At 50.0% G+C, this 21,067-nt stretch overlaps 1 protein-coding gene across 1 annotated transcript in view; it reads right to left on the bottom strand.

The window, feature by feature from the left end:
• Window positions 1-5,568: 5,568 nt before the first annotated feature.
• Window positions 5,569-21,067, bottom strand: part of LOC144611024 (uncharacterized) — a 53,039-nt gene continuing 37,540 nt past the window's right edge. Inside the window, exons 13-16 of the mRNA XM_078430104.1 lie at window positions 20,589-20,690; window positions 12,891-14,556; window positions 11,457-11,639; window positions 5,569-8,548 (exon numbers count right to left, since the gene is read on the bottom strand). Coding sequence (XP_078286230.1) covers window positions 8,467-8,548; window positions 11,457-11,639; window positions 12,891-14,556; window positions 20,589-20,690 — 2,033 coding nt within the window. The 3' untranslated portion in view covers window positions 5,569-8,466. The remainder of the gene's footprint in view (window positions 8,549-11,456; window positions 11,640-12,890; window positions 14,557-20,588; window positions 20,691-21,067) is intronic.

Genomic DNA, 21,067 nt, shown 5'->3' with positions numbered 1-21,067 from the left:
GGAGGGGGAAGGGAGGGGGGAGGGGAGGGGGAAGGGGGAGGGAGGGGGACCTCCCCTTTTCCCAGTACCCCTCTTTCTCCTTTGGGCCCGTCCTCGTAGGGTTTCCATTGTAACCGGGAGGGGAGTGGGGGGAGGGAAGGGGGAGGGAGGGAGGTGTGGAGGGGGGAGGGAGGGGGGAGGGGAGGGGGGGAAGGGGGGGAGGGGGGAAGGGGGGGAGGGAGAGGGGAGGGAGGGGGGTAGGGGGAGGGAGGAGGGAGGTGTGGAGGGAGGAGGGGAGGGGGAGGGGAGGGGGGGGAGGGGGGAAGGGGGGAGGGGGAGGGAGAGGGGAGGGAGGGGGTAGGGGGGAGGGAGGGGGGAAGGAGGAGGGAGGGGGACCTCCCCTTTTCCCAGTACCCCTCTTTCCCCCAGTACCCCTCTTTCCCGTTGGGCCCGTCCTCGTAGGGTTTCCATTGTAACCGGGAGGGGAGTGGGGGTGAGGGAAGGGGGAGGGAGGGAGGAGGGAGGTGTGGAGGGGGAGGGAGGGGGGAGGGGAGGGGGAAGGGGGGGAGGGAGAGGGGTAGGGGGGAGGGAGGGGGGGAGGGGAGGGGGAAAGGGAGGGAGAGGTGAGCGAGGGGGGGAGGGGGAGGGAGGGGGGATGGAGGGGGGAGGGAGGGGGAAGGGGGAGGGAGGGGGACCTCCCCTTTTCCCAGAACCCCTCTTTCCCCGTTGGGCCCGTCCTCGTAGGGTTTCCATTGTAACCGGGAGGAGGGGAGGGAGGGAAGGGGGAGGGAGGGAGGAGGGAGGTGTGGAGGGGGGAGGGGAGGGGGGAGGGGGAGGAGAGGGGGGGGGAGGGGGGAAGAGGGGAGGGAGAGGGGAGGGAGGGGGTAGGGGGGAGGGAAGGGGGAAGGGGAGGGAGGGGGACCTCCCCTTTTCCCAGTACCCCTCTTTCCCCGTTGGGCACGTCCCTCGTAGGGTTTCCATTGTAACCGGGGAGGGGAGTGGGGGGAGGGAAGGAAGGAGGGAGGTGTGGAGGGGGAGGGGAGGGGGAGGGTGGGGGATGGGAGGGGGGAAGAGGGGGGAGTGGGGAAGGGGGGGAGGGGGAGGGGAGGGGGAGGGGAGGGAGGGGGAGGGGAGGGAGGGGGGAGGGAGGGGGGAGGGAGGGGGACCTCCCCTTTTCCCAGTACCCCTCTTTCCCCGTTGGGCCCGTCCCCGTAGGGTTTCCATTGTAACTGGGAGGCGGGGAGGGAGGGGGGAGGGAGGGAGGAGGGGAGGGGGATGGAGGGGGGAGGGGAGGGGAGGGGGGAAGGGGTGGGAGGGGAGGGGGGAAGTGGTGGGAGGGGAGGGGAGGGGGGGAGTTGGAGGGAGGGGGGAGGGAGGGGGGAGGGGAGGGGGAAGGGGGGAGGGAGGGGGACCTTCCATTTTCCCAGTACCCCTCTTTCCCCGTTGGGCCCGTTCCCGTAGGGTTTCCATTGTAACCGGAAGGGGGGGAGGGAGGGTGGAAGGAGGGGGGAGGGGGAGAGGGATGGAAGGGTGGAGGGAGGGGGGGAGGGATGGAGGGAAGGAGGGACGGGGGGGAGTTAGGGGGGAGGGGTGAGGGAGGTGGGGAGGGATGGGGAGGGAGTTGGGGAGGAGGGGGGGAGGGAGTGGGGATGGAGGTGGGAAGGAGTGGGAAGGAAGGGGTTGAGGGGGAAGGGGGACCTCCCCTTTTCCCAGTACCCCCATGCTGATCTGTGTATGTTAAGTGACTTGCAATAAAAAACTTAAAAAAACAATCAGTTGCTTTTCGCTACAATGTAGCACAAGCATTGTGACGTCACAAGCTGAAGACCTTGAAAAACAAGGTTAAAAATAAAAAGATGTAAGTTTGTAAAGAGTAGACACCCAATAGCAGCTGCTTGTCCATTGTGACGTCACACGCTGAAGACTAAATCCGCACCGCAGCGCCCCTATAGAAACTTCAATAAGGGGGGGGCAGCGCTTTAAAACCTCTGTAACTTTAAAAACATACGAACAAATTAAATGAAAATATCGCGGCCGGTCAGCCGGGAGGTTGGTGATCAAGGCGGTGCAAAAACCGTGGCTCCACGGTTTTCCGTTTTGCCGGAATCACTGATAACTATACAAACCCAGATACAAAACATTTATAAACAAGATCTGAGTTTTAGTAGTAGAGATAGATAGATAGATAGATAGATAGATAGATAGATAGATAGATAGATAGAGAGACAGACAGACAGACAGACAGACAGACAGACAGACAGACAGACAGACAGACAGACAGACAGACAGACAGACAGACAGACAGACAGACAGACAGACAGACAGACAGACAGACAGACAGACAGACAGACAGACAGACAGACAGACAGACAGACAGACAGACAGACAGACAGACAGACAGACAGACAGACAGACAGACAGACAGACAGACAGACAGACAGACAGACAGACAGACAGACAGACAGACAGACAGACAGACAGACAGACAGACAGACAGACAGACAGACAGACAGACAGACAGACAGACAGACAGACAGACAGACAGACAGACAGACAGACAGACAGACAGACAGACAGACAGACAGACAGACAGACAGACAGACAGACAGACAGACAGACAGACAGACAGACAGACAGACAGACAGACAGACAGACAGACAGACAGACAGACAGACAGACTAGCACAAGTGTGCCCGTTGGGCCCGTCCTCGAAGGGTTTCCATTGTAACCGGGAGGGGAGTGGGGGGAGGGAAGGGGAGGGAGGGAGGAGGGGAGGGGGAGGGGGAGGGGAGAGAGGGGGGAGGGAAAGGGGAGGGAGGGGGTAGGGGGAGGGGGAGGGAGGGGGGGAGGGGACGGGAGGGGGAGGGAGAGTGGAGGGAGGGGGTAGGGAGCGAAGGGGGGAGGGAAGGGGAGAGGGAGGGGGACCTCCCCTTTTCCCAGTACCCCTCTTTCCCCGTTGGGCTCGTCCTCGTAGGGTTTCCATTGTAACCGGGAGGAGGGGAGGGAGGGAAGGGGGAGGGAGGGAGGAGGGAGGTGTGGAGGGAGGAGGGGAGGGGAGGGGGGAGGGGAAGGGGGAAGGGGGAGGGGGGAAGGTGGGCGGAGGGGGGAGGGAGGGGGGGAGGGGGAGGGGGAGGGGGAGGGTAGGGGGAAGGGGGCAGGGAGGGGGAGGGGAGGGGGAAGGGGGGAGGGAGGGGGACCTCCCCATTTCCCAGTACCCCTCTTTCCCCGTTCGGCCCGTCCCCGTAGTGTTTCCATTGTATCCGGGAGGGGGGAGGGATGGTGGAAGGAGGGGAGGGAGTGGGGAGGGGAGGGGGAAGTTGGGAGGGAGGGGGGAAGAGGGGAAGGAGGGGGACCCCCCCTTTTCCCAGTACCCATCTTTCCCCGATGGGCCCGTCCTCGTAGGGTTTCCATTGTAACCGGGAGGGGGGAGGGAAGGGGGGGGGAGGGAGGGGGGAGGTGTGGAGGGAGGAGGGGAGGGGGAGAGAGGGGGACAGGAGGGGGGAGTGGAGGGGGGAAGGGGGGAGGTGGTAGGTGGGGGAGGGGAAGGGGGATGGAGTGGGACCTCCCCTTTTCCCAGTACCCCTCTTTCCCCGTTGGGCCCGTCCGCGTAGGGTTTCCATTGTATCTGGGAGGGGGGAGGGAGGGTGGAAGGAGGGGGGAGGGGGTGAGGGATGGAAGGGTGGAGGGAGGGGGGAGGGATTGGGGGAGGGAGGGATGGAGGGAAGGAGGGAGGGGGGAATTAGGGGGGAGAGATGAGGGAGGTGGGGAGGGAGGGGGGAGGGAGTTGGGGAGGGACGAGGAGGAGGGGGGAGGGAGTGGGGATGGAGGTGGGAAGGAGGGGGATGAAGGGGTTGAGGGGGGAAGGGGACCTCCCCTTTTCCCAGTACCCCTCTTTCCCCCACCACCAAGCCCCCTCCGCAACGACCCCTGTTGTCCCCCTCCCCAGTCCCCATTCTCAGACCCCCCCATTCTCTCTCTCCCCCAGACACACTCCAAGTGCTGTTGTCGCAAGACTTGCCCCGGTGGCCCACGAGCATAGGGGCCCCATGCTGATCTGTGTATGTTAATTGACTTGCAATAACAAAAAACACTACTTTAAAACAATTAGTGCTTTTTTAAAAACATTCGCGGTTACTAAGTGCTTCTCACGGCGATATATAAGTGCTCTTCGCAATAATCGCATCCATCTCACACAAGCTGAAGACCTTGAAAAAAAGGTTAGAAATAAAAAAATGTAAATTTAAAACCTCTGTAAAGATTTCGCAACAATGTAGCACCCATCTCACACAAGCTGAAAAAAAAATAGGAGGGGGGAGGGAGTGGGGATGGAGGTGGGAAGGAGGGGGAGGAAGGGGTTGAGGGGGGAAGGGGGACCTCCCCTTTTCCCAGTACCCCTCTTTCCCCGTTGGGCCCGTCCTCTTAGGGTTTCCATTGTAACCGGGAGGGGAGTGGGGGTGAGGGAAGGGGGAGGGAGGGAGGAGGGAGGTGTGGAGGGGGGAGGGGAGGGGGAGGGAGGGGGAGGTGGGATGGGGGGAGGGGGAAGGGGGGGAGGGAGAGGGTTAGGGAGGGTGGTAGGGAGGGGGAAGGGGGGAGGGAGGGGGACCTCCCCTTTTCCCAGTACCCCTCTTTCCCCGTTGGGCCCGTCCTCGTAGGGTTTCCATTGTAACCGGGAGGCGGGGAGGGAGGGGGAGGGAGGGAGGAGGGAGGTGTGGAGGGAGGAGGGGAGGGGGAGGGGAGAGGGGGAGGGTGGAAGGTGGGGGAGGTGGAGGGAGGGGGAAGGGAGGGGGAGGGGAGGGGGAAGGGGGGAGGTAGGGGGACCTCCACTTTTCCCAGTACCCCTCTTTCCCCGTTGGGCCGTCCCCGTAGGTTTCCCTTTGTAACCGGAAGGGGGGAGGGAGGGTGGAAGGAGGGGGGAGGGGGAGAGGGATGGAAGGGTGGAGGGAGGGGGGGAGGGATGGAGGGAAGGAGGAAGTTAGGGGGGAGGGGTGAGGGAGGGGGGAGGGTGTTGGGGAGGAGGGGGGAGGGAGTGGGGATGGAGGTGGGAAGGAGGGGGGAGGAAGGGGTTGAGGGGGGAAGGGGGACCTCCCCTTTTCCCAGTACCCCTCTTTCCCCCACCAAAAACACTACTTTAAAAAAATAATCAGTTATTTTTAAGTGCTGCACCCATCTCACACAAGCATTGTGACGTCACAAGCTGAAGACCTTGAAAAAAAAGGTTAAAAATAAAAAAATGTAAATTTGTAAAGAGTAGACACCCAATAGCAGCTGCTTGTCCATTGTGACGTCACACGCTGAATACCACGGGGGGGGGAGGGGGTCAGCTCGAGTTCATCTCACAGGGGCATTGTGACATCACAATGAAGATTAATCCGCACCGCAGCGCCCCCCTTCTGTAAAACCTTCGATAAATCAGGGGGGCAGCGCTTTAAAACCTTTGTAACTTAAAAAACATGCGACCAAATTAAATGCAAATATCGCGGCCGGTCAGCCGGGAGGTTGGTGATCAAGGCGGTGCAAACATCGTGGCGCGACGGTTTACAGTTTTGCCGAAATCACTGATATATACACAAAACCAGGATACAAACAAGCTTATAAACAAGATCTGAGTTTTAATAGTTTCTAGATAGACATAAAATACAAGGATACATGGTCATTTTAAACTGCTCCGTCAAACAGAGGGCAGTGAACGTCTGCATTCACCTGTCTCTGCGAGCGGTGAAGCCAAACTGTAGACATGGTTATAGTCCTAGAGACATATTGCGCAAAGAGGAGGAAAGATTCTAAGGAGAGTACGAGGCACCCGTGGCTGACGAGGGAAGTCAGGGACAGCATAAAAATAAAAGGGAAGAAGTATAACATAGCAAAGAAGAGTGGGAAGCCAGAGGATTGGGACTCTTTTAAAGAGCAACAGAAGATAACTAAAAAGGCAATACGGGGAGAAAAGATGAGGTACGAGAGTAAACTAGCCAATAATATAAAGGAGGATAGTAAAAGCTTTTTTAGGTATGTGAAGAGGAAAAAAATAGTCAAGGCAAATGTGGGTCCCTTGAAGACAGAAGCAGGGGAATTTATTATGGGGAACAAGGAAATGGCAGACGAGTTGAACCGGTACTTTGGATCTGTCTTCACTGAGGAGGATACAAACAATCTCCCAGATGTTCTAGTGGCCAGAGATCCTAGGGTGACGGAGGAACTGGAGGAAATCCACATTAGGCAGGAAAAGGTTTTGGGTAGACTAATGGGACTCAAGGCTGATAAATCTCCAGGGCCTGATGGTCTGCATCACAGGGTGCTTAAGGAGGTGGCTCTAGAAATTGTGGACGCATTAGTAATGATTTTCCAGTGTACTTTAGATTCCGGGTCAGTTCCTGTGGATTGGAGGGTAGCTAATGTTATCCCACTTTTCAAGAAAGGAGGGAGAGAGAAAACGGGAAATTATAGACCAGTTAGTCTGACACCAGTGGTGCGGAAGATGCTGGAGTCAATTATAAAAGACGAAATTGCGGAGCATTTGAATCGCAGTTATGGGATCGTTCCGAGTCAGCATGGATTTACGAAGGGGAAATCATGCTTGACTAATCTACTGGAATTTTTTTGAGGATGTAACTAGGAAAATTGACAGGGGAGAGCCGGTAGATGTGGTGTACCTCGACTTTCAGAAAGCCTTCGACAAGGTCCCACATAGGAGATTGGTGGGCAAAATTAGAGCACATGGTATTGGAGGTAGGGTACTGACATGGATAGAAAGTTGGTTGACAGACAGAAAGCAAAGAGTGGGGATAAATGGGTCCCTTTCAGAATGGCAGGCAGTGACTAGTGGGGTACCGCAAGGCTCGGTGCTGGGACCGCAGCTATTTACAATATACATCAATAACTTGGATGAAGGGATTAAAAGTACCATTAGCAAATTTGCCGATGATACAAAGCTAGGTGGCAGTTTGAACTGTGAGGAAGATGCTATGAGGTTGCAGGGTGACTTGGACAGGTTGTGTGAGTGGGCGGATGCATGGCAGATGCAGTTTAATGTGCAGGATAAGTGTAAGGTTATCCACTTTGGTGATAAGAATCGGAAGGCAGATTATTATTTAAATGGTGTCAAGTTAGGAAAAGGGGACGGACAACGTGATCTGGGTGTCCTAGTGCATCAGTCACTGAAACGAAGCATGCAGGTACAGCAGGCAGTGAAGAAAGCCAATGGAATGTTGGCCTTCATAACAAGAGGAGTTGAGTATAGGAGCAAAGAGGTCCTTCTGCAGTTGTACAGGGCCCTAGTGAGACCGCACCTGGAGTACTGTGTGCAGTTTTGGTCTCCAAATTTGAGGAAGGATATTCTTGCTATTGAGGGCGTGCAGCGTAGGTTTAATAGGTTAATTCCCGGAATGGCGGGACTGTCCTATGTTGAAAGACTAGAGCGACTAGGTTTGTATACACTGGAATTTAGAAGGATGAGAGGGGATCTTATCGAAACGTATAAGATTATTAAGGGGTTGGACATGTTGGAGACAGGAAACATGTTCCCAATGTTGGGGGAGTCCAGAACCAGGGGCCACAGTTTAAGAATAAGGGGTAGGCCATTTAGAACAGAGATGAGGAAAACTTTTTTAGTCAGAGAGTTGTGAATCTGTGGAATTCTCTTCCTCAGGGGGCAGTGGAGGCCAATTCCCTGAATACATTCAAGAGAGAGCTAGATAGAGATCTTAAGGATAGCGGAGTCAGGGGGTATGGGGAGAAAGCAGGAACGGGGTACTGATTGAGAATGATCAGCCATGATCACATTGAATGGCGATGCTGGCTCGAAGGGCCGAATGGCCTACTCCTGCACCTATTGTCTGTTGTCTATTGTCTATTGAGTCCGCCCAGGCCATCGATCACTCGTTCATACTGGTTTAGTTTAGAGATCCAACAGCGAAATAGGCCTTTCGGTCCTCCAGGTCCGCGCCGACCATCGATCCCCCGTTCGCACGAGTTTAGTTTAGAGATACGGCATAGAAACAGGACCTTCGGCCCACCCAGTTCATGTCGAATAGTGATCCCCGTACACTGGTTCTATCTTAAACACGAGGGACAATTTACAAAAGCCAATTAACGCCCTTGGACTGTGGAAGGAAACCAGAGCACACGGAGAGAGCCCACGCAGTCACATGGAGAACGGACAAACCGCACACAGACTGCATCCGAGGTCATGATTGACCGCGCACCTGTGGCGCTATAAGACAGTAGCTCTACCGCTGCGCCACCGTGCCACTCTGTCAAAGTCATAAATAGTTCTTCATTCCGAGATGAGATAAATCGCCGCATATACATCGAGCTACATTAGACATCACAAGGTTACCATCGTGTTCTTCGTGTACGTTGCTCAGGATCCTGAATACTCCATCACTCTGGTTCGGATACACAGTGCTGGAGTTACTCGGTGGGACAATCGAGAATCCCACTGAGTTACCCCAGCACATTGTGCCCTTTTGTGTAAACCAGCTCCTTGTGTCTTCATTCTGTTATGATCGTTAAGATATTCGATGCTTTATCCAGCATTGAATCTTTGTGCTCAGTATCTTCATGGTGTGTCCATCTGAAAAAGATAAGAAAACTGTTAAAACCTCTAGTTGGGTGGATGTTTCTGGATATTGGTAAAGATATTGAATAGGGCAGGTTTAGAGGGATATGGGCCAAACGCAGGCAGGTAGAACTAGTGTAGATGGGGCATGTAGGTCAGCGTGAGCAAGTTGGGCCGAAGAGCATCTCTCTCTATTTCCCCCTCTCTCTGTCTCCCCCTTTCTCTCAATCTTCCTCTCTCACAGTCCCCCTCTGCCTCTCTGTGTCCATCACCCTCCCTCTCTCCCCTTCACTCCTGCACTTCAAGGAATAAAGTCCTAACCTGCCCAACCTCTCCTTGTTGCCGAGGTTCCTCGAGTCTGGGCAACATCCTCGTAAATCTTATCTGCCCCCTTTCCAGCTTATAAGCATCTTTCCTATACCACAGTACCCAGAACTGAACATGATACTCAAAATGAAGAAGGGTCTCGACCCGAAACGTCACCGATTCCATATCGCTATAGATGCTGCTCGATTCGTTGAGTTACTCCAGCATTTTGTGTCTATCTTCGGTTTAAACCAGCATCTGCAGTTCCTTCCCCTACATAATGCTCTAAATGCGGCCTAACCAATCTTATACAACTAAAACATGACCTCTGACTGATAGCCAATGTGCCAAAAGCCTATTTGACCACACTACCTATCTGTGATGCAACTTTCAAGGAACTATATCCCTGTATACCTGGATCCCTCTGTACTACAACACTCCCTGTCCATCTTTGACGCCACTTTTAGGGAATCATGCACCTGCACTCCTAGATCCCCCTGTTCTTCAACACTCACTATCTACCTGCGATGCCACTTTCAGGGAACTAGGTACTTGCACTGCTAGATCCCTCTGCTCTACAACACTCCCCAGAGCTCTACCATTCACTGTGTGGGTTCTGCCCATGTTAGACGTTCCAAAATGCAACACCGCACATTATTCTGTATTAAATTCCATCAACCATTCCTCAGCCCAGCTGCCCAAGTGATCAAGATTCTGCTGCAAATTTTGACGACCATCTTCACGATCTGCAAATCCACCCACTTTTACATCATCCTCGTGAATCTTCTCTGCACTCTTCCCCGCGTATTTTAAATGATTAATTGCTGACAGTGGCTCAGATAAAGGCCTTGTAATTCCGGGCCCCATATCTGAGGGAGAAGGTCCAGAGGAGGAGTACGAGAATGATCCCAGGAATGAGTGGGTTAACTTATGAAGAGCGTTGATGGCGCTGGGCCTGTGCTCGCTGGAGTTTAGAAGGATGAGAGGGGACCTCATTGAAATTTACTGACTCGTGAAAGGCCTGGATAGAGTGGATGTGAAGAGAATGTTTCCACCAGGAATTCAATTATGTTCCTTTAAGGAGGAGATCAGGAGGAATTTCTTCAGTCAGAGGATGGTGAATCTGGGGAATTCATTGCAGCAGAACTCTATGAGGGCCAATGAATAATTTGAAAGATTGGAGCGACTAGGCTTGTATACACTGGAATATAGAAGGATGAGAGGGGATCTTATCGAAACGTATAAGATTATTAAGGGGTTGGACACGTTAGAGGCAGGAAACATGTTCCCAATGTGGGGGGAGTCCAGAACCAGGGGCCACAGTTTAAGAATAAGGGGTCGGCCATTTAGAACGGAGATGATGAAAAACTTTTCCAGTCAGAGAGTGGTGAATCACATTGAATGGCGGTGCGTACAGCCTTGAAGGGCCGAATGGCCTCCTCCTGCACCTATTGTCTATTATCTATTGAGAGGTTGGGGCAGGCTGGGACTCTTTACTTCCTGGAGCGCAGGAGGATGAGGGGCGATCTTTTAGAGGTGTACAAGATCACCAGGGGAATAGATCGGGTAGACGCCCAGAGTCTCTTGCCCAGAGTAGGGGAATTGAGGACCAGAGGACATGGGTTCAAGGTGAAGGGGGAAAGATTTAATAGGAACCTGAGGGGCAACCTCTCCACACAGAGGGTGGTGGGTGTATGGAACGAGCTGCCGGAGGAGGTAGTTGTTAATCTGTGGGATTCTCTGCCTCTGAAGGCAGCGGAGGCAAATTCTCTGAATGCATTCAAGAGAGAGCTAGATAGAGCTCTTAAGGATAGCGGAGTCAGGGGCTATGGGGAGAAGGCAGGAACGGGGTACTGATTGAGAATGATCAGCCATGATCACATTGAATGGTGGTGCTGGCTCGAAGGGCCTGTTGTCTATTGCCTGTTTATAATTTAGTTTAGATTAGTTTATTTTATTTTATTTTAGAGATGTAGCGCAGAAACACGATCCCTGCACATTAACTCGATCCTACACACACAAGGGTCAATTTACATTTACACCAAGCCAATTAACCTACAAACCTGCACGTCTTTGGAGTGCTGGAGGGAACCTCAGATTTCGGAGAAAACCCACGCAGGTCACGGGGAGAACGTACAAACTCCGTACAGACGGAACCCGTAGTCGGGATGGAACCCGGGTCCCTGGCGGTTCAGCGCTGGAAGGCAGCAACTCTACTGCCGCCCTTTTCACGCAGAGTTAGAAGGATTCGTGATTAATACGAGTGTCAGGGGTTATGGGGAGAAGGCAGGAGAATGTGGTTAGGAGGGAGAGATAGAACAGCCATGATTGAATGGCGGAGTAGACTTGACGGGCCGAATGGCCTAATTCTGTCCCAATCGCGTATGAACTTATGAACCTATATGGCAATGAACTAAACAAAACTAAACTATACCGGGAAATAAGTATGTTTAAATGTCTCCAGCAACATAAAATAACCTTTCTCCTCAGCTTACTGGCAAAGACGGCCGTAAACTAATTGGACTTTGTATTTTCTCCTGATATCATTTTTATGCAGTGTTTGTGTTTGATGTTGACTCTTTGGGAAGGTGTAATAAATGTTACAAGATAAACGCACCTGATTACCCTTTGCAACATGCAATTCTGTACAAGAGCCTGCAGTTTTTCAGCGGTGAATTCATTCCTGTTTTGCTTGTCCTGATCGCAATTGCTCACATCCAACACCGTCAGTGAACGATTGGTTTGAACGGCAGAGAGTAGACTTTCTAAGCAGTCGTCCGTAAGGTGGTTGGATTTTAGCCTGCGTTTGAGTGAGAGAAAGATTTTATGAAATGGACACAGTTACTTCCCGGCTGTTATCAGGCAACTAAACTGTCCTCTCACCAACTGGACAGTGGTCATGACCTCCCATCTACCTCATTGGAGACCCTCAGACTATCTTCAATCGGACTTTGCTGGCTTTATCCAGCACAAAACGTTATTCACGTTATTCCCTTAAAGATAGATTAGCCATGATTGAACGGAGGAGTAGACATGATGGGCCGAATGGCCTTATTCTGCTCCTGTTGTTTACCAACTTACAGTATAAGACATGCAGGTTTGAAAGTTAATTGTCTTTGGTAAAGTTATAATTTGTCCCTCGCGTGGAGGATTGTGCTGGTGTACGGGTAGATAGGTGGTGGGCGTGGACTTGGTGGACTGAGGGGCCCGTTACCCTGCTGTATCTCTAAATTGAGCGAGTGTGAACAGGTGATCAATTGTCGACGTGGAAGTTTAGGTCCCATGGGATCCAAAGTCCTTTATTGTTTGTCATCTATATCAAGAACTTGGATGAGAGCGTACATGGCACGATTGGCAAGTTTGCTGATGACGCAAATGTGGGTGGTGGTGTAGATAGCGAAAATGGTTGTCAATAATTGCAGCAGGATCTTTGATCAGTTGGGCAGGTGGGCTGAGGAATGGTAGATGGCTTTCTATATAAAGAAACGTGAGGTGTTGCAATTTGGAAAATCGGATATAGGAAGAATCAACCGATTGAAAGGTGTGGCTTTGGGGAGTGTGGGAAGAACAGAGGGATCTAGGAGTGCAGGTACATAATTCCCTGAAAGTGATGTCATGGGGAGATAGGGAGTGTTGTGGAGCAGAGCTATCTAGGAGAGCAGGTACATAACTTTGTACCTGTCCATGCTCTTCAGAGAGCTGCCCGACCCGCTGAGTTACTCCAGCACTTTGTACCTGTCCATGCTCTTCAGAGATGCTGCCTGACCTACTGAGTTACTCCAGCACTTTGTACCTGTCCACGTTCTCCACAGAGATGCTGCCTGACCCGCTGAGTTACTCCATCACTTTGTACCTGTCCACGTTCTCCGGAGATGCTGCCCGACCCGCTGAGTTACTCCAGCACTTTGTACCTGTCCACGTTCTCCGGAGATGCTGCCTGACCCCTGAATTACTCAAGCAAATTACTCAAGCACTTTGTCTCTATCTATATACAATGGGCTAGATCTCATTGGATTCCATTTCCTTTATTTTCCCAAGTTCAGTGAATTACCTGAGCACTTTACATTTGCACAACACGGGTTCCAGATACCTTCTTCCCTCCGACTTTATGCCGCATGAGCTGAGATCCAATTCCTCAATCGGTCCACAGCAGATCAAGGTCCTCGATAAAACCAGACAGTCAAAAGTGTTGAGGGAACATTGATTGAATTTTATGGTCCTCATGGGTTCCAACGCCTCGGTGGTCAATTGAGGGTCTCCGAATTCAAAGAGACAGTGCAATAAGTTCAAGAACTTGCGCTGGGTGGTCTTTCCAACCAAGTTGGACAAGCGCATTTTCACACATTCTTTGATCCAGTTGGAGATGGAAGAGGGGGCGTCGGGTGAAATCGAGCCCAATTTTCTCTCCAGCAAATTGGTTGACGTCCGTGAGGAGAGACCCACCAAAAACCTGGAGAAGATGTTGAACCTGTCATCTGTCACCGTGTAAGCTTCATTTAACAACATTTTTAGTGAAATTTCTGAGGTGTTTCGGCTTTTAACAAGGGCAGCAACAAAGTTCTGGAGAACAGTGTAGGTGAATTTGTAGACAATGCCACGCTCATCTTTCTCTGCGGTCTCCATCATGAACGCAGAGGTGAAGTTGGGAAGATGCTGATTCACTTCACTGAAGGACTGGGCTTTAAATGAACAATTTTTATACCCGATGTTCTTGTAAGCCTCTTCGCCCAAATTTAGCAAGCTCTGCCGAGAGGTTTGTGCATCAAATCCACAGATACCCATGATGGTTGTAAGGTAGACGGAGAGCACCCGGGTGTGGGCAATGGTCAACATTGGACTTTCACCATCTTGTGACCACTCTGGTAAGGAGGCGATAATGGAGCAGAACAGAGGGTTGGTAGACAATGTACCCAATGTATCGCTTGATTCAAGAAGTTGCACCAACTGTTTGGCTTTCACCTCATCTCCAAGATGACGGTGGAAATATTCTTTGACTTTCTCCGGGGTAAATCCTGTGAGATGGAAGGTTGACGTTACAGGTATCCCCTGCAGAGCCTCAAGTCTCCATGGGCGTGTGGTGACCAGCAAGGAGCATCCTTTGACCAACCTACCGTGAATGAGGGAGTTCAGAATGTCACGCACCAATCCTTTGGAATGAGGATGGATACAATGGCCAGGTGGACCATCAGCTGAGAAGATATTGCCTTGCTCATATCTGTCTAAGTCATCAATGATGAACAATATGGTTTTCGGGTCCTTCCAAAGACATTCCAGACACTGATCCAGATAAGGATACGTTTCAAGGACCAGGGTGTTTAGGTCTGTCATATATTTGATGGTATTTAAGATCTGAAACTTGAAATGAAATATATATTTGAACTCCTTATATATATTCTTGGTGGCCCAATCATGGATTATCTTCTGTATCAGGGTGCTTTTCCCAATCCCGGCTGTCCCGTACAACAAGGTGGTGGAGGTCTCCTCGATCTCGGTGTTGTTGCGTTTGAGTAGTTCATGTGGCTCCACGTCTTCATCAATTCCCCGATCATTTCCAAGCGGCATTCCCTCTGGAAGTGTGCTAGTAACCCTCAGGTCAGTGTAGAATTTTTCAAACAAGCGTGTCCCGGCTATTTGCTCATCTCCTGAGTGGACAACTTTCAGATTCTTACTCCAATTTCGTAGGGTGTGTCTATGGAGAATTTCTGCTTCTTGAGTACCTAATAAGAGAAACAATTTGGAAATTTGTTCAACGTAGAGTCATACAGTGTGGAAACAGGCCGTTCGGCCCACCTTGCCATGCCGACCAATATGCCCCATCTACGCGAGATAGAGTCATACAGCGTCGAAGCAGGCTCTTCGGACCAATTTGCCCAAACTGATCAACATGTCCCACCTACGCTAGTTCCACCTGCCTGTATTTGGCACATATCTCTCTAAACCTGTCCTATCCATGTTCCTGACTAAATATTTCTGAAACATTGCTATAGTATCTGACTTAACTACCACCTCTGACGTTCCATGCACCCACCACCCTCTGTGTGAAAAAGTTACATTTCCGGTTCCTAGCCATAGAGTCATACAGCGTGGAAAGAGGCCCTTCGACCCTACTTGCTCACACTTACTTGTCTGCGTTTGCCCCATATCCCTCTAAAGTTGTATTACCCATCTACATATCTGAAAGTTTCTTAAATGTTTCAATAGTCACTGCCTCTACTACCTCCTCTGGCAGCTCGTTCCATACATCTACCACCTTTTGTATAAAAACGTTACCCCACAGGTTCTCATTAAATCTTTTCCTCCTCATATTAAATCTATGTCCTCTGCTCCTCGATTTCTCTTATCATATCATATCATATCATATATATACAGCGCGGAAACAGGCCTTTTTCGGCCCACCAAGTCCGCGCCGTCCAGCGATCCCCGCACATTAACACTATCCTACACCCACGAGGGACAATTTTTTTTTTTTTTTTTTTTTTTTTTTAACATTTACCTAGCCAATTAACCTACATACCTGTACGTCTTTGGAGTGTGGGAGGAAACCGACGATCTCTGAGAAAACCCACGCAGGTCACGGGGAGAACGTACAAACTCCTTACAGTGCAGCACCCGTAGTCAGGGTCGAACCCGAGTCTCCGGTGCTGCATTCGCTGTAAAGCAGCAACTCTTCTACCGCTGCGCTACCGTGCCACAAAAGAGTTTAACCGATCTATCCATCGCATGATTTTGTACACCTCTATTAGATCACCCCTCACCCTCCTGCGCTCCAAGGAATATAATCTTAGCCGACTCAACCTCTCCCTATCGCTCAGGCCCCTAGTTCCTGGTAACATCTTTGTAAATACCCTCTGCACCCATTGCAGCTTGACAACATATTTCCTATAACATGGTGATCAAAACTGAACCTACCTGATCTCCCTGTTGCCAAACACTTTAATTCTCCTTCCTATTCCCACACTGACCTTTCTCTCCTCGGCCTCCTTGTCATAGTGTGGCTAACCGCAAATTGGAGGAACAGCATTTCATATTTCGCTTGGGCAGCTTATAGCCCATGTGTATGAATATTGATTTCTCTAACTGCAACCCCTGCAATCCCTCCCCATCTCCATCCCTTCCCCACCCAGGTTGCACTAGGTTCCCGTTCACACCTAGCAAATAGCTAACAGTTGCCTGTTTCCATTATCATCGCTTCTTTTTAGCTTATCTTTTATTCATTTGTTCTATATCTCTCTATATATTAATATACATTAATGACTTGGATGAAGGGATTAAAAGAGCCATTAGCAAATTTTCAGATGATACGAAGCTGCGTGGCAGTATGAACTGTGAGGAAGGTGTTATGATGTTGCAGGTTGACTTGGACAGGTTGTGTGAGTGGCGGATGCATGGCAGATGCAGTTTAATGTGGATAAGTTGTCCACTTTGGTGTTAAGAATAACAAGGCAGATTATTATCTGAATGGTGTCAAGTTAGGAAAAGGGGACGTACAACAAGATCTGGGTGTCCAAGTGCATCAGTCACTGAAAGGAAGCATGCAGGTACAGCAGGCAGTGAAGAAAGCCAATGGAATGTTGGCCTTCATAACAAGAGGAGTTGAGTATAGGAACAAAGAGGTCATTGTGCAGTTGTGCAGGGCCCTAGTGAGACCGCACCTTGAGTACTGTGTGCAGTTTTGGTCAATAGACAATAGACAATAGACAATAGGTGCAGGAGGAGGCCATTCGGCCCTTCGAGCCAGCACCATTCAATGTGATCATGGCTGATCATTCTCAATCAGTACCCCGTTCCTGCATTCTCCCCATACCCCCTGACGCCGCTATCCTTAAGAGCTCTTTCCAGCTCTCTCTTGAATGCAATCAGAGAATTGGCCTCCACTGCCTTCCGAGGCAGAGAATTCCACAGATTCACAATTCTCTGACTGAAAAAGTTTTTCCTCATCTCAGTTCTAAATGGCCTACCCCTTATTCTTAAACTGTGGCCCCTGGTTCTGGACTCCCCCAAAATTGGGAACATGTTTCCTGCCTTTAACTTGTCCAACCCCTTAATAATCTTATACGTTTCGATAAGATCTCCTCTCATCCTTCTAAATTCCAGTGTATCTAATTTGTTCTCCAAATGTTAGGAAGGATATTCTTGCTATTGAGGGCGTGCAGCGTAGGTTCATTAGGTTAATTCCCGGAATGGCGAGACTTTCATATGTTGAAAGACTGGAGCGACTAGGCTTGTATACACTGGGATTTAGAAGGATGGGAGGGGATCTTATCGAAACGTGTAAGATTATTAAGGGGTTGGACACGTTAGAGGCAGGAAACCTGTTCCCAATGTTGGGGGAGTCCAGGACGAGGGGCCACAGTTTAAGAATAAGGGGTAGGCCATTTAGAACGGAGATGAAGAAAAACTTTTTTCAGTCAGAGAGTTGTAAATCTGTGGAATTCTGTGCCTCAGAAGGCAGTGGGGGCCAATTCTCTGAATGCATTCAAGAGAGATCTAGATAGAGCCCTTAAGGATAGCAGAGTCAGGGGGTATGGGGAGATGGTAGGAACGGGGTACTGATTGAGAATGATCAGCCATGATCACATTGAATGGTGGTGCTGGCTCGAAGGGCCGAATGGCCTACTCCTGCACCTATTTTCTATTATCTATTGTCTATCTCTCGTTTCCCTTTCCCCAGACTCTCAGTCTGCAGAAGGGTGTCGTCTCCAAACATCACCCCTTCCTTCTTTCCAGAGATGCTGCCTGTCCCGCTGAATTAGTCCAGCATTTTGTGTCTATCTTCTATACTCAATAGTGTGACTAATGAAGGCCAAATGTGCCAAAGGTCTTCGCGACCACCCAATGGACTTATGATGCCACTTTCATAGAATCATGTACCTTCACTCCTACATCCATGTCCTACTTAGACTGTACAAAATGCATCACCTGACACTTCTCTGTATTAAACTCAATCAACCATTCCTCAGCCAACCAGTCGAACCGTTCAAGGTCCTCTTGTAATTTTTCACAACCATCTTCAGTATCTACAAAACCACCCATTTTAGTGTCATGTATTTTGTATCATTAGATCACGGCTGATCTATTTTTACCTTTCAACCCCTTCTCCTCTCTTCTCCTCATAACCTGTGATGCCCTTATGAATGATTGCACTGTGGAGTAGACACGATTGGCTGAATGGCCCAATTCTGCTCCTGTGTCTTGTGGTCTTAATCAAGAAACCTTACTAATTGAGAACCTGACAATCTCCACTTTAAAAATACTCAATGACTTGGCCACCACCGCCGTCTGTAGTAATGAATTCCACAGATTCACGACCCTTTGCCGAAAGATAATCCTGCTCAACTCCATTTTAAAGGCGCGTCCTTTTATCTGAGGATATGCCTTCGGGTCCTAGACTCACCCAACAGTGGAAACTTCCTCTCCACAGCCAATCCATCCACTCTATTTGATACGTTTCAAGGAGGTAACCCCTCACCCTTCTAAACTCCATCGAGTCAAACGCTCATCATATGTTAAACCAATCATCCCCGGATTCATTCTTGTTAACCCTCTCTGGACTTTCCACGGACTGATGCTGTGTCCGAACTGCTGAGTTGCTCCATCATAGAGACATAGGTCAAACAATGATACAGCATGGAAACAGGCCCTTCGGCCCAACTTGTCCACACCGCCCAACATGCCCCTGTACACTAGTCCCACCTGCTCATATTTGGTCCATATCTCTCCAAACCTGTCCTATCCGTCTACATGTTTCATTGTTTCTTAAATGTTGGGATAATACCAGCCTCAACTACCTCCTCTGGCAGCTTGTTCCACACACCCACCACCTTTTGTATGAAAAAGATACCCCACAGATTCCTATTAAATATTTCCCCCTTCATCTTAAACCTATGGTCCTCAATTCCCCTACTCAGGGCAAGAGACTCGGCTCATCCACCCGATCTATTCTTCACATATTTCTATACACTATAAGATCACCCCTCTTCCTCCTGCGTTCCAAGGAATAGAGTCCCAGCCTACTTAACCTCACCCTACAGCTCAGACCTTCTCGACCTCGTAAATCTTCTGTATACCCTTTCCAGGTTGACACTGCTCTTTCCCAAAGCATGGTGCCCAGAACGGATTAACACTCTCTCAATGCGGCCTCACCAACATCTTATACAAATGGCAACATGACCTCCCAACTTCTATACTCAATACTCTGATTGATGAAGATCAATGTGCCAAAACCCTTTTTGATCACCTGATGTCCGTGCAACTACACGTTCAATGAACCATGCAAATGTACTCTGAGATCCCTCTGCTCTACAACACTCCAAGAGCCCTACCAGTCACTGTATGGGTCCTGCCCATGTTAGACTTCCCAAAATGCAACACCTCACATTTATGTGTATTGAATTTCATCAACCGTTCCTCAGCCCAACTGGTCAATTGATCAAGATTCTGCTGCAATTTTTCAAAACCATCTTCACTATCTGCAAAACTACCCATTTTATCTCATCTGCAAACTTGCTAGTCTTGCTGTGTATGTTCTCATCCAAATTATTAATATAGATAACAAAAGTAACGGGTCCAGCACTGATCTCTGAGGCACACCACTAGTCACAGGCCTCCATTCTGAGAATAAACCTTCCATCATCAGCCTCTGCTGACTTCCATGCAGCCAATTTTCTATCCATTCACCTACCTCTCGTTGGATCCCACGCGATATATCCTTCCAGAACAGCCTACCATGCGGAACCTTGTCGAATGCTTTGTTGAGTCCACATTTTCTACATCTACAGCCTTGCCCTAATCGACCTTTTTGGCCTCGTTTACCAAAAACAGTTTTGTGAGACACGACCTCCTACGTTTAAAATCATGCTGTCGATCCCTAATCATTCATTGTCCGTCTAAATGCGTATGTCCTATACCTCAGAATACTCTGCAGTAGCATTCCAACTACGGATGTTAAGCTCACTGGCCTATAGTTCCCAACATTTTCCCCGCAGCCCTTCTTGAATAGAGGCACTACATTTACCAACCTCCATTCTTCCGGCACCTCTCCTGTATTGAAAGACCACTCTTACATCTCAACCAGGGCTCCCATAATTTCCGCTCTGGTTTCCCACAATGTCCTCGGATCTGATTAGGCCCTGGAGCCCAGGGAAATATCTGATCAAGCCCTGGAGATATCTTTCTACCTTTTTACACGACAGTAGCTTCAGAACTTCTTCGTTCTTAACAGACCACTCTCAAGCCACTTCCATTCAATGAACTGCCCCAAGTCCCTGCATTCTCCTGTCTTTCTACTCGGTAAATACAGAGGTGAAAAACATATTGAGGACCATGCCCAGTTGACCGCTTTGATTCCTGAGGGGTCACACTTTCTCTCTAGTTAACCTTTTCCCCCTTATGTATTTATAAAATCTCTTGGGATCTACCGGAGCTATTTCCTGGACCCTTTTTGTCCTTCAGATTTCCTTTTTACTTTGCTCTTGAGTCCCGAAATACACTTGATCCCAGCTGCCTGTACCTGTACCATGCGTCCGTTTTATTCTTGACCAATGCCTCAATTTCCCTCGTCAGCCAAACTCCCTCATGGTTGCCTGCCTTCTCCTTCACTCTAGCAGCGACGTGCATATCCTGAACTTTTGTCAGCATACTTTTAAAAACATCCGACTTGGCTGATGTTCCTTTCTCCTCAAACAACCTGCTCCAATCAACTTGTGCGAGACTTTCTCTCATATCCTCAAAGTTCCTTTTGTCTACTCACCAATTTTACGAGGCTTTCTTTCAGAAGTGCTCGGTTTCTCAGCTTGTAACGTTAGAGTTTGATCTTCATTCACCTTGGGTGCTGGCACACGTTCTTCTTGGACTGTAGGTGGAAAAAATTCTCGTGGACAGAAAACCCAAACCATCAACAATTCCGACACCAACAGCACAGGATCTACAAGAACACTCACCCGGACGAAGGTACGAAATAGTGGCGCAGCGGTAGAGTTGCTGCCTCACAGCGCCAGAGACCCAGGTTCCATCCTCACTACAGGTGCTGTCGTTATTGAGTTTGTACGTTCTCTCCGTGATCACGGGGGTTTTCTCCGGGTGCTCCGGTTTCCTCCCAAACTCTTTGAGTCATATAGTAGTAGAGCCTTGGAAACAGACCCTTCGGCCTAACAAGAGTCCCACATTTGACCCATATGCCTCTAAACCTGGCCCATGCATGCTCTTGTCCCAATCTTTATTAAACGTGGT

Source organism: Rhinoraja longicauda, chromosome 39 (genome assembly GCF_053455715.1).
Source record: "Rhinoraja longicauda isolate Sanriku21f chromosome 39, sRhiLon1.1, whole genome shotgun sequence".
Classification (NCBI taxonomy): Eukaryota; Metazoa; Chordata; class Chondrichthyes; order Rajiformes; family Arhynchobatidae; genus Rhinoraja; species Rhinoraja longicauda.
This window is presented reverse-complemented; position numbering and strand designations above follow the sequence as displayed.